Genomic DNA, 14,204 nt, shown 5'->3' with positions numbered 1-14,204 from the left:
GCTGCCTCTCTACACAGATCATCCTTCTGTTTGCTACATTGTTAAACCAGCACCCTTGCCTGGTTGTTTCCTGTTACTGTTACAAGTCGTGTTTAAATAAATTGGTTACAGAGTTACCGGACACGAGCCTCTGTCTCATTCCTGAAGATTTAATACTGGCGACGAGGACTGGGGATCTGTAACCAGAAGAAAAAGAAATCAACTGCCACTTCTAGTCACATCGTCTACACTCCAACCAACTGCCATGGCCTGAATGCCAACGTTTGCCCCTTTTGGGGTTGGAGGTGAAACCTGGGAGGCATTTCTTGAACGGTTTGAATGCTTTTTAATCGCTAACAACCGTCAGGGTCATTCTCAAGCGAGGAAATGTGGGTTCTTCCTTACGGCTTGCGGTCTGGAAATGTTTGCCACCGCAAGGTCCTTTGCCGCCCCAAGAGCGGTGTACGACCTCACCTGGCAAGAACTAACAGACGGACTGCAGGCATACTACGCACCTACTCCCTCTCAAATAGCCAGACGCTTCGCTTACCGCAGGCGAGTCCAAAAGCCTGCAGAAACGGTCAATCAATTTTTGCAAGCCTTGAGAGTTGCTGCAGCACAGTGTGAGTTCCCAGATCTGGAGGCAAATCTCGCAGAGCAATTCGTCTGTGGCCTAAAGGATATTTTTCTCAGGCGTAGACTTTTGGGCAAGCCTAAGGTCACATTAGCCTATGCCATAGACGAGGCTCGCGCTGCGGAGTTGGCAGATTCATCGTCCAACGAAATAGAACGCTACCTCGCGCAGATGACAGTTGCTGGAGGGTTACCTGCCACTCAAGCCTCAACCGTTCCAACGCCTCCTCTGCTCCAGCAGCCAACTTACATTACAAATCTAATTGATGAGCTAGCCTCCCTGCCTGACTATCTACAACAACTTCAGGTAGATAGACTCGGGGCACAACCCCGCCGTCAGCAGCCTCGACAGAATCAAGCCATCAGCCGTTTCCCTTCAAACTCCTCTGCTTGCATTGGCTGTGGTGGAGCGCACGCCTGGGCTAATTGCCCCTTCAAGGCAGCGGTTTGCCGCCGCTGTGGAAAGAAAGGACATTTAGCCCATGTCTGCAAAGCCTCACTTCCTACTCCTTCTGCAGCAATCGAGCCACCTCCTCCATATGGTCCTCCTCCACCCCCGCCGAAGAGCTCACAGCAGCGGAAACCTGCTCAGCGTCAAGACGAATGCTTTAACATCAATCAAGCTTCTTCGTCCCTGCATGACACTTCCATCAACTCATCCTCACAGGGTACGGACAAAGTCAATATTAATATACTGATTGAAGGGAAGCCGTGTCAGATGGAAGTGGACTCCGGTTCATCAAAATCCCTTCTTTCATGGGACACTTTTTCTATGTTGTGCCCCCACGTGAAACGTTGTCACTTGTCACCCCTTAACGCAATTTTAACAGACTATCAAGGCTCCCATATCTCTATCCTTGGTTCATATGCCTTGAGGGTTTCTTATGGCAAGTTTTGCGCTGTTTTACCTGCTTTAATTGTTCAGAAACCCTTACCAGCAATTCTGGGGTTAGAATGGTTTTCTCCCTTGGGTATCTCCCTTCAGGGGATTCATTCTACTGCGGACACGCCCCCAGACGTAGCAGCAGTCTTGTCAGACTACGCTGATATTTTTGATGGCCAGCTAGGCCATTACAAAGGAAGCCCCATATCCCTTAGCTTGGACCCCCAGGTTGCACCAATCAGACTGAAGGCCCGCAGGGTGCCCTTTGCATTAAGGCCAAAGGTTGAAGCTGAGCTCGATAAGCTCGTGGTGCAGGGCATACTGGAGCCCGTCGACCACTCACCTTGGGAGACCCCCATTGTGATTGCGGTGAAGGCCGACGGCTCCATTAGGATCTGCACCGACTATAAGTCGACCATCAACCTTGGCCTTCAGGCAAACCCCTATCCAGTCCCTGTTGTACAGCACCTGCTCCACTCCTTGGGGCAGGGCCGTATTTTCGCTAAACTGGATATGGCGCAGGCCTACCAGCAACTCCCTGTGGATGACGATGCGGCGGCTGCCCAAACCATCGTCACTCACCGGGGGGCTTTCCGTTGTCGCCGCCTTCAATTCGGCGTTTCCGTTGCCCCGGGGATTTTCCAGAGCCTCATGGAACGTCTGCTCCATGGGCTCCCTGGAGTTGTACCTTACTTTGATGACGTCCTGATCGCTGCTGACAGCTGCTCAGACCTCATCAAAGTACTGAGGAAAGTCCTCGACCGTTTCAGGGGCACGGGTCTTAAATTTAAACGCAGCAAATGTTTCTTTGCTGTGCCCCAAGTGGATTTCCTGGGCTTCACAATTGATGCCCAGGGAATTCATTCTACCCCTTCTAAATTGGCAGCTATCAGGAACGCTCCCACTCCTACTACAAAGGCGCAGCTCCAATCGTTCCTGGGGCTTCTAAATTTCTACGCGCCTTTCATCCCTCACAAGGCATCACTAGCCGAGCCGCTACATCGGTTGCTCGACTGATCCGCGCCTTGGCAATGGGGCAGCCGCGAAGCGCATGCGTTCGTGGCTGTCAAATCCCTGCTGACGTCAGAGGCAGTCTTAGTGCAATATAGCGACAAGATGCCCCTGACTCTAGCATGTGATGCCTCCCCCGTCGGTTTGGGGGCTGTTCTGAGTCACGTTCTGCCCAACGGCTCAGAAGCCCCCATAGCTTTTTATTCCAGAACACTGTCCTCGGCTGAGAGGAACTACAGCCAGATTGACGTGGAGGCTCTGGCTGCAGTGTCTGGAATCAAAAAGTTTCACGACTACCTATACGGGCGGCACTTCACCCTATTCACAGACCATAAGCCACTCCTTGGGCTACTGGCTGGTGATAGACCGACCCCTCCTATCCTGTCCCCAAGGATGACCCGCTGGACGGAGTTCTTAGCGGCGTACTCTTACACCCTGTGCTACCGTCCGGGCAAGCAAATAGGGCATGCAGATGCCCTTAGTCGCTGCCCTCTTCCGGACACGGAAGATCAAGCGGTTCCTTGCCGTTCTGTTCTGGCAATTGCTCATTTAGAATTGCCATTGACTTCTACCGATGTGGCCGCCTACTCTCAGTCTGACCCCACACTGTCACAGCTATTGAACTGGGTCCTGAGAGGCTGGCCTGCGGGTGAGTTACCACCACAGTTCAAGCACTTCAAGAACAGACAGTGGGAGCTTTCTATACATTCAGGCTGCCTACTGTGGGGTGACCGTGTGGTCATCCCAACGGTCCTCCGACAACAGATTCTGCAACGCCTCCATGAAAGTCACCCCGGAGTCAGCAGAATGAAGGCCCTTGCTCGCAGTTTCGTTTGGTGGCCAGGTTTAGATGCAGAGATCGAAGCCTGGGTCGCCAAATGCGAAACCTGCCAGCAGTCCCGACCATCTCCTCCTTCCTCTCCCTCCCGGGAATGGGAGATGCCTCGGGGTCCCTGGTCTAGAATACATATAGATTTCGCTGGCCCCTTTCACGGCCAGACTTTCCTTATAGTTGTGGACGCGTACTCTCGATGGGTGGAAGTATTGCTCATGCACTCCCCCACATCTGACAGTACTGTGCGAGCCTTGTGATGATTGTTCGCAACCCACGGGTTGCTGGACACAGTAGTGTCCGACAACGGCCCGCAATTCACGTCCACAACGTTCCAAACATACCTGGCCGAGCAAGGGGTCCGCCACGCACTGGTTGCCCCTTACCACCCAGCCAGCAATGGCCGAGCGGAAAGGGCGGTTAGATCTGCCAAGGAGGCTTTGGGCCGTCTAAACCGTGGAGACTGGCAGGCAAGGGTGGATGCTTACTTATTGGCACAGCACTCCACACCTTGCCCCCTGACACAGAAAAGCCCCGCGGAGATGTTGATGGGCAGGCGCCTGCGGACCACCCTGGATAGATTGCATCCCGTCTATTCAGGAATTCAGTCTGGCAACCTGGGGCCTCCAACCCCCTCCCGCACTTTTAAACCTGGGGACCTGGTTTGGGCTAGGAATTATGGAGGAGAGACGAGATGGGTGCCTGCAAGTATAACCGAAGTAACAGGGCCCGTTTCCTACAGGATTCGAGTTTCAGATGGATCAACCTGGAGAAGACACCTGGATCAATTGAGACAACGACGGTCATCAGAAAATAATTCTCAAGCCGACACGCAAGGTCCTGGCTTAACCGTTTCTCAGCCAGACCTGAATCCGCAACCGCAGTTAAATAACCACAACTCTCCAGCCTTCTCCAATCCAGGCCAGCGTAGCTCAGTATCACAGCCCAGCATTGCTTCTCAATCCGGAGTCGAAAACCCCAACCCATTACGTTTAGGCCAACATAGACCTACCCTTCCCCTTCCAGAGGCCGCCTACCGGCCTAGTCACAAGCCGACAACATCCTCGGCCATGCCCCCTTCGCCCAGCTTACCATTCAGTGGGAGTCATCCATTCAGGGTTCCTCTGCCATCAGACGTCACCTGGAGCTTCACTCCCCGAGAGGAGGAGCTCAGACAGGGACATCACTGCGATGATCCGCCTGCAATGCAATTGCGGTGTTCGGGGCGTGTCCACCGTTCTCCTGTTTACTTACAAGACTACGCGTGCGCAAACATCACGCATGCGCACAGCTGGGGGGGAAGAAGTGTTGTATAGTTAAAGTTAGTCCTCGCTGTTACGAATGACAGCTCGGCAGCAGCCAGGTGCGTCTTAGCCAATCAGACGCGTCTGTCAGTTGCCGGGCTGTCAGGCGCGCGAGTCTGTGGAACTATAAAAGGCAGACTCGTTCAAACTGTCAGTTGTTCAGCACCAGAGCAGACGAACTCTCCTGTCCAGCTGGAGCTGCTTCGCTGCCTCTCTACACAGATCATCCTTCTGTTTGCTACATTGTTAAACCAGCACCCTTGCCTGGTTGTTTCCTGTTACTGTTACAAGTCGTGTTTAAATAAATTGGTTACAGAGTTACCGGACACGAGCCTCTGTCTCATTCCTGAAGATTTAATACCTGCGGCTTGGTGCCTTCAGGATACCGCTATGTCGGTGAGCAATGCTCTGCGTGGCCCTCCGGGGGGTTGTCCAGGGGGTTTATTTTGGGGGGTGGGCTTATATTTTTGCCCATGCAAAAAATGTGACAAGGCTTTAGTTTCAGGACAGGTTGTATTTTCGGGGAAACATGGTAGCCATGCATAATTTCTGATAGATCCAGTTGCAGGCATCATGAGCATTACATTTTGTATGTTGTTGCAAGTATGTATGTATGTATGTATGTATGTATGTATGTATGTATGTATGTATGTATGTATGTATATAAAAATACCTAAGAAATGGCATCTGAAATTTTTAGCTTGGGCTAATAGCCTATATTCACTTACCATAGATCATTATATACCAATGTATTAGAACCTGAGTGCATAATTATCTATTTTGTAAAAGGGGACTCAAACATAGGTCCTATTTCAGACATACCCCAGGGATTTATACACATGCAACAACAGATATACAGACTTTCCTTACAATAAGGAGTTCCCAATTACACTACACCAATCATATGGAGATGGTGGGTTTGTACAACTATGGCAGCATTTCTAAATATTTGCCATCACACATCCCTTAAGTATCATCTTAATGTAAACACCTTCCCTAAAAATCCAAACATCAAAATAAAGACAAAATGAACAATAAAAAACAATAAAATGAAACTTTGGGGAAGGTGGATTTATTGAGACGATGCAATTAAAACGTTCTTCATGCTTCCTCTGGAGTTTGTTTACAGTTTCCCTGGTAAGTTACATGTATCTCACAGTTTGCAAAACCCCGAATTGTAGTCTTATATATTTGTAGACCTTTTTCATATATCTCTAATATTTTGCTTTTGAGAATCATGGAGAGTACAATATCTGTTCCATTTATTTTATTTTATTTCCATACGTAGAAAGAGATCTTCTTAAAAATGCCTCAGTACTTCTTTCTTATAATACACAGTATATAAAGTCCAAAGGAGGGATAGTTTAATATTATATATATAATAGTTTTGCTGTAATGGACTTAGTATATTATATGTAATAACTCTGCTGTAATAGAATTATCAGCCATAATTTTCTGATGCTGAGTTATTTTGAGTCCAACCGTGTAACTAACGACAACCCATTAAACACTTTTTCTCCTCAATGAAAAACAAGTCACAACACCATCGCTTCAGTATGCTGAAGCAATCCTTTCTTTCTTAAATATTTACTTAAATACAAGCCCCAAAGTGCATTAACTAAAACTTGGTGAAGAGATTGAAAAAAAAATGACTAGATTTTTAACATCTGATAAATTTACTTCATTTTAAATACTTTAAAATCAACTTACTCTATTTAATGTGCTTTAATACTCAAAGCAAATCATCTGTCACTTACTTTAATGTCTTTTCAACATCCAAAGAAAATATTTTATATTTCTCCAAATTTTCTCCAAATGGTTGTAGCATTTAGTTTTACCATTTTCACTATTTTCTGTCTACACTTAAAATATATTTTGATAAGAAGAGAGTGACATTCATGATTATCATGTCTTTTGAGAGGGAAGAACATCTCAGTTCAATGGCTTTCCAGATATTGGATTACCATTCTCATCTGCTTGAACCTTTAACCATCCACAAATAATAAAAGTTAAAAACTAGAAATATTTGAAGGCCACATTTTCATTATTCCTATCTACACTGTGCACTAAGATGTAGGAAAAATGTTCATCATATAGCTAAAACAGACACACAGACACAGAGAGTAGGGTATTTGTTCTGGAAGAACAGAATATTATATCAGACAATAGCTATTAAAAGTCTATTTGGTTATTTGGCTTGACATTCCTTTCTGCAGCAGTTCTATGAAATATGTGCTTCAATATATTTGAATTCTCCTCAGGAGCTCCTGTGTCTAGCTTGAGTAAAACAATAGAGAATTTCACTCTCAATGTGCTTGCTTCTGCACATTTTACTCTGATTTTTTTCTATTTTGTGCTGAAAACATTACACTCAGTCTCAAAGAATTTAAAAGTATCATCACTAATTCATTTTGCACTCATATTTGCAAAAGCTCACATTTTAATCTGTGAAAAATGACACCTACTAAGTCTTTCAGTACTCCACATACATATTTAAGCGTTGCTAGTTTTTTTCCCCTCTAGTCAATTCAAAATCTTAATTACTGCAGTGTGCTTCTTTAATGAGCTTCATTATAGCTGCTTTTTTACCCAAAAAGAAACATAGTAATATTCTTTAAGTATTTATGTGATTTTGTCCAGAATTCTGTAAGATTCTGATGAGGAAAAAAAAAGCCACCTTCCTAAAAGCAATCACTACAGCATAAAGTCTTAACTTCAAAGTAGACTTTTGGTGAATATGGTTGGAAAAGGTAGCTACAGTAGTTACATGTAAGAGGAAAGGGAATAGATAAATCAATCCAGTGATCTTAAGGTAATTTGAAAATTCAGTGATTTTTTCCGGCTTTGTGGAGATTTCAACATTGCCATCAGGTTTCTTTCCATTTGTGGACAGAGCTAAAGGATATGGTTGAGTGTGTCAGAGTTATGATATTGACATGAGTAGTTAACCAATTTTATTGACCTTTTAGAGCAGTGGTTCCCAAATTTGGCAACTTTAAGACTTGTGGACTTCAACTCCCAGAATTCTCCAGCCAGCAGAGTTAAACTCCACAAGTCTTAAAGTTGCCAAGTTTGGGAACCACTGTTTTAGAGCATGTCTGTCAAAATTCTTGAGGAACTGCTAATATTTTGTTAGTATTTCTCTTAATGCACAAATTGTATTTTAAATTATGCTATATTATAAATATCTATTCTTTATCAGATTATATCCATTGATTTATAACCAGACAGTGGAGAGCATAATCTTTCTTACTGTTTGCTTTTTTAAACTGAATTATCTGAAAAGTGGAACTTCTGAAACATGCTGTTATAAAGCAGTGGCTCCCAACTTTTAGGGCACCAGGGACTGGTTCCATGGAGAAAGGTTTTTCCATGCACCAGAGGGGGCACGGTTTCAGGTGCTGCTTTCATCTGGTGGATGGGGCTTCACTCGTTTGCATGGCCCAGTTTCTGGCATGCCACAGACCAATGCAGGCCCATGGAACGGGATTGGAGACCCCTGCTATAGAGAATGAAAATCAGTTGCCTCCATCTTTGTGTGAACAAAAGTGCAGCCCAATATAATTTCATCATTTTAAGTGTTACAGCAGGTTATGGAATAAACAATTTTAAAATAAATTACAGTATGCATTAATGTTGTGTAGACGATTTAGTCAACAAGTGCTTTTCTGGTATTCTCAATAGAAATATTTTATATTTGGGAAATCTTGGGGTTCAATGCTCTCTCTTCTCTTCAACATCCATATGAAATCATTGGTAAAGCCATTAATCATTCCAATATTTTTATCATTAATATTCTGATGTTACTTACCTGTATAATCCCAGGAAGTGTAGATGAATCTGTCCCTGTACTGTCCTAGTATCTAGTAGCTGCTTAGGTCTGGATGAGAAAAAATAGACTTCAGCTCAATCCTGACAAAACTGAATGGCTCTGGCTGTTCGTCTCCCCTGGGATAAGAATATTTCCATTGTTGGTTCTGGATTGTTTCTTCTGGATTGTTGGTTCTGGATTGTTTCTTCTGGATTGTTTCTTCTGGATTGTTGGTTCGGGATTGTTTCTTCCTATTCAGAATAACAGAGTTGGGAGGGACTTTGGAGTTCTTCTAGTCCAACTGTCTGTCTGCTCAAGCAGGAAACCTTACATCATTTCAGACAAATGGTTGTCCATCTCTTCTTAAAATTCTCCAGTGTTGGAGCAGCGCAACCTCTGCACACAATTCGTTCTACTGATTAACTTTTTTAACTTTCAGGAAATTTCTACTTAGTTTTAAGTTGTTTTCTCTCCTTGAGTAGTTTTCATCCATTGTTCCTTGTCCCTGCCTTCAGGTGCTTTGGAAAATAGGTTGAGCCTCACTTCTCTATGAACCTCTTAGATATTGCAACATTGCAATCATGTCACCCTCTAATCCTTCTTTTCATTAAATCCAATTCCTGCAACTGTTGTTTATATGTTTTAGTCTCCAATTGTCTAAATCATCTTTGCAATCTTTCTAAAATCTCAACACCCTTTTTTATATCACAGTGACTCAAACTGGATGCAATATTCAAGTGGGTCTTACCAAGGCATTATATAAAGTGCTATTAGCACTTTATCATCATTGATGATCTTGATTCTATCCCTCTGTTAATGCAGCCTAGGTTGGCATTTTGGGTAGCTGCAGCACACTGCTGACACTTATTATAAAATTTTATTAAATTTTAAACAGTACCAAATTTCTGGAACAATTCATACTTTTACCATTTTCCTTCTATATTTTAAGAAAGATAAGACAAATTGAAGTGCCTTTGAAAAGGGGTGTCAATGTTTCTCCTAGTTAAATGGAAGATTAAGGAAAACCTTAAGGTCAGTTTTCAAATACATGAAAAAGTATTATTTATTCCACTCTCTGTTGCTTCATAGAACAGAATGCATGAAACCTGTTGGAAATAAATTTTGGCTAAATATTAGGAAAATACAAACAATAATAATTAGTCCTGGAACATGTTAATGATGGGCTCTTTTCAACTGGGGAGGCACTTTAGATTCAGTGTTCTATAAACTCTGTATATTAAGGAAAAAGAGTAGAATGGCTTTTAAATTATTATAGAAAATACTGTTTTAGATACAGTGTACTGTTCTGCCCCCCCTCTTCATACACCAAAGCACGCCGAGACAAAGATACTTCAAGGATTTATTAATACACAGACTAGACCTTGGCAGCAATCCAGCCTGCCAAGATAGCCACGATAGCTTTTCCAGCTCTAGTAAATACATTGATTCCTGCGACCAGCTTGTGGAAAGCCATTCCTTTTATAGTCTTGAGAGAAGCCTAATTACCACCAGCTGAGTTCAATTATCTCCTATAACTGCGTAACTGTTCTTTACGCCTATTAGCCCTCCGTTGTCGGGCATCCAGGACCAACTCCCTTGTCTCCTGACCACTGTTCCAATGCATGACGTCAGGATCACACTCCCTTGTCTCCTCCCCACTGCTCCAAGGCTTGACTTCGGTAGCACACTCCCTTTGGCTCTCACCGCTGCTCCAGGCCTCAGGCGCCTCCTGGTGGCCAACCAGCCTCTCTGTGCCTTGCTCGGAGTCGGTACCCTGTCCAGGGTCCTCCACATCTTCCAGAGCTGACTCATAGGGCCCCTTTCTGTTGGAGTCTGGTGGCAGCTCCAACAGCTCCTGCTGGGCCACAACAGTGTATTATTGGCAGGTAGATGAATTGATGATGTTATACATCTTTACCCTCATTGAATTTCTACAACTGAGATTATACTCAATGAAGTTATACATTAATAGTGTCATTGATAATCACATCACAATTTTAAGATTCCTGACAATTTCTTAGTGCATCACTCTATTATCATTAAATTTAGTTTAGGACCATTGCCTTTCTTATTTTTTAAAAAATGTTGTTGTGGAAGGTAACCTCTGCTCACTTTTTTTTAAATGGATGACATTTGGACTGGGTTATTGCATTGGGGAATTGCTTCATTTAAAATAATTGGCTGTTAGGAAGTTTCTTGGGCTTTATACATAATACCTATGTCAAAAATGAGAATTAAACTGTTTTTTTCAGCCAAGTGAGCCTTTGTATAATTTTAAAAGAGTGTAGTGCAAAAATAATACAAATTCTTAACCCAACCACATTTGATCCTTGCTTGAACAAACTATCTAGAATAATTTCTATAGAAAGTATACAGATATATTTATATTGTATTCTATAGTGCCTTGCATATTTATACTATGGTATAGTGCACAAAGACATTTTATATATATATATATATATATATATATATATATATATATATATATATATATATATATATATATATATATATATATATATATATATATATATATATATATATATATAGTATAGTTGTATAGTTAAAGCATTGCTTGCCTATTTAAATTTAAAATATGAACACTTACAAACAAATTCATAAATTCAAGTGTTAATTAATTTGCACATAACAACTGATATTAAATCTTAACAACAGTATTAGCCTTCTCATATGTCATATATGACCATAATAATAAGGGTGGAAAATAAGCATTCCTATTTATGTCTATGTTATGTGAACAGATTACTATAAAAGGTTAAATTTTAGGCAAATGTAAATATTTTCTTTTATCTTGTCAGTCTAAAATAAAGTACCTTAGCTGAGCATGTTGTAAGATTACTCATGAGTTAGCAACAGTATACAATTGGTTTGCCATTCCATTATTCTTGATGCTGAGTTGTGTTCATTTATTTTTAAAATCCCATTGTAGTCCTCAGGATTTTTTCATGGACCAGAATTCAAGCATTAACTAGGTGTGACTTTACTTACCTTTTTTGTGGGGGAAAAGGGAGAAATTGGGAAGAAAATTCATATCTGCTATGAAAAAGACTAACCTGCTTTTAAAAAAAATGTTTTAATTTGTTTAGTGGGTTATATATCTCATTTTGAAATTGAATATTACAAAGGTACATAGAATACATTTAGAATAGTACATTAAATGCACACAATAATTTGCAGAATAACATCTCCATGTACATTTGAGAATGATGTCTCTTTAAGAGAAATGCTTCATAAACTGCACATAATACATTAGGTTAATTTTTGTGGTAGAATATTTAAGAAGAGAAACATGATAGAAATTGGAACGTTCAGGAATCTTTCTACATTAATATTCTAGGATGGCACTAAAACACTCAACAGAATTCATTAAGGACAGTTTTATTGTTAAATATGTTTGCTAGTTGCATGAAATAAATTGGTAAATGCTAATACATTTCATCTATCATTAATGTACATAGTCCAATCTGCCTGCTTTTTAATAGACTAATATCCCTTAGGTTGTGTAGAAATTGCCAGTTTAAAAGCTTGTAGAAATGTTTTACTAAAAATTGTTCCATTTAGTTCACATGCACAAAAATAGTTTTCTAGAGACAAATACAATAAAAAGATTATCTGTTCCATTAACATTAGAGGAGGCAATTATCATTGGGTCCAAAAGGGTTTTGAAAGGAAGTAATTATATTTGGAGTTGGGGGGATTGCTTTCTTTCCAATAAGACACTTTTACATTTTACTGGCATCCAAAAATGAAAGGAAAAAAATCTAGAAAATTGCTGTCCTCTGCAGTATGCTAAAATATTTTGATATTATATTTGACCCCCCCCCCCCTGCAAGATTGATTAGTTTGCCCAACCATGGAGTCTTCATTCTTTTAATATTTTATGTTCTTTTTTCCCCTACTTTGAAAACGCTGATTTATTTTTTGGACATTTCATGCTTCATTAAACTTCACTTTTTAATGTCCCTTCTTTACCTTTTACAACATTATTCTGTATATACAGCTGTGTTCAGGAAGATTTATTCTCAGGTATGTGATTGTATGATGCAGCATTCAGCATTATCTTAACGTTTTCTGAATGAGGTTAAGTAGAGATGCAGGAGTCTCTTCACCAGGGAATAAAAAAATGGCTGCTGCTCAATTCAATTTCTAGCTGCCATAGAAAATTCTGTGTGTATAACTATTGATTGTGCTATTTCTGCGGTGATATTCCCCACACATTGTATTTTAGAGTGAGATGCATATATAAGCAATGCAGCTTTAAATCTTGTGGACTCCTCATCCACCCCTAATAGGAGGCTCCACCAAGGCTTGCAATATAAAGCTTTAATTTGCCTTAATTCTCTGGCATGAGTTATTTCTTTTCCAGACAGTTAGAATCCCATTAATCATAACTTTTACTTTCACAAATGGAACACTGTCAGATGTCATATTAAATTTTCATATGTACTCTTAAGTTATCATATTAAAATGGTCATGCTACAGTACATGGAATAAAATATTTAAATTACATAAAGATTCTAACTGAAATATATAAAAAATGTCTTTCTATGTTAAGAGCAGTTTTTAATTATTCAGGAAGTTTTTGGATTCTTCTTTACAGATATTTGTGCCCCAATCTGTTGTGGACTCTCCCAAACAGGGATTTGGACATAATGAATTAAATCCTAAATTTATGATTATATAAGTCCCTTTTTATCTTTAATTATACCAATTAATTTGCTTCTTCCTATTACATCATGTTTATGTATTCAGAGGTGATGCCAGAAAACCAACATCTAAACCAATTGTTTGATTAAACCTAGTTTGCCCAGTACAGCATGGCAGGAGGGAGTCCATGATAAACCACTTCTGAAAATGTTACTGAGAAATCTGCATGAACCTGTCCAGGCAATTGCTAAGAGCTAAGACTGATTTGAAATTTGAGAGCAGATTTGATGTAGTAGTTTAAGGCACAAGAGAAAAAATCAGAAGAGAGTAAGGTTTCACCCTCCATTAGACATGAAACCAGCTGAATGCCTTTCAGCCACTCTCTCTCAATCATAGGAAGCAGGCAATAATAAACTACTACTGAAATTGTTGCCAAGCAGTTTGTAGCAGGGTTTCCCCCCTGATTTTCAGTGTTCCATTAATACCTTATTGGATCTTATCAGGATTTATTTATGCATTTTTTCAATTTCTCTCTCTCTCTCTCTCTCTCTCTATATATATATAATACATATTATATTTCCTCCAAAATGTTTAACTTTAAAGTAATTTAAAGGGTAGAAATAACATATGTAAAGGCAATATATACTACTAATTATTGGAACTCTTGGTAAGCTAGTATAAGTAGAGTGAGCATATTTTCTTGAAAAAAGACTTTAAAAAGAGGCAACTCTAGCAAAGGTTAATAAGGATAGAAAATAAATTAATTAAAAAGGAGAATTCAAGAGCAAAACTATGACAATAAATAATTTAATAATTAATAAATTAATAATTTAACTAAATTATAGCTTTATGAAATAAAGTAATGTAATTTATATTAAAGTCCATATAGTTGCTGTAAGTATGTATTATGTACAATAGTTATGTATTATACGATCTGGTGTACACTCTATGCTTTATTTTGTATTTTACATAATTATACTCATTGCAAATTAAATGTAATTTTCCTGACTCCTCCCCCAACATGGCTGCTGAGAGCTAGGAAATTTTTTTTCTCCTGCTTGTCAGGGTTCTGACCAATGCCCT

At 40.6% G+C, this 14,204-nt stretch overlaps 1 protein-coding gene across 1 annotated transcript; it reads left to right on the top strand.

Annotated features, from left to right (window-relative positions):
- Positions 1-253: 253 nt before the first annotated feature.
- Positions 254-13,158, top strand: LOC148044390 (uncharacterized). Its single transcript, XM_087722051.1, is given in 4 exon segments — positions 254-2,273; positions 2,775-3,789; positions 3,892-4,273; positions 13,075-13,158. Coding segments are annotated over 4 exon segments (3,501 nt in total).
- The last annotated feature ends 1,046 nt before the right edge of the window (positions 13,159-14,204 follow it).

Source organism: Thamnophis sirtalis, unplaced genomic scaffold, assembly GCF_051295495.1.
Source record: "Thamnophis sirtalis isolate CommonGarterSnake01/CBP01778 unplaced genomic scaffold, rThaSir2_p1.2 scaffold_8, whole genome shotgun sequence".
NCBI classification, from domain to species: domain Eukaryota; kingdom Metazoa; phylum Chordata; class Lepidosauria; order Squamata; family Natricidae; genus Thamnophis; species Thamnophis sirtalis.
Note: the sequence above shows the minus strand (reverse complement) of the source record. Positions and strands in the feature narration are given on the sequence as shown.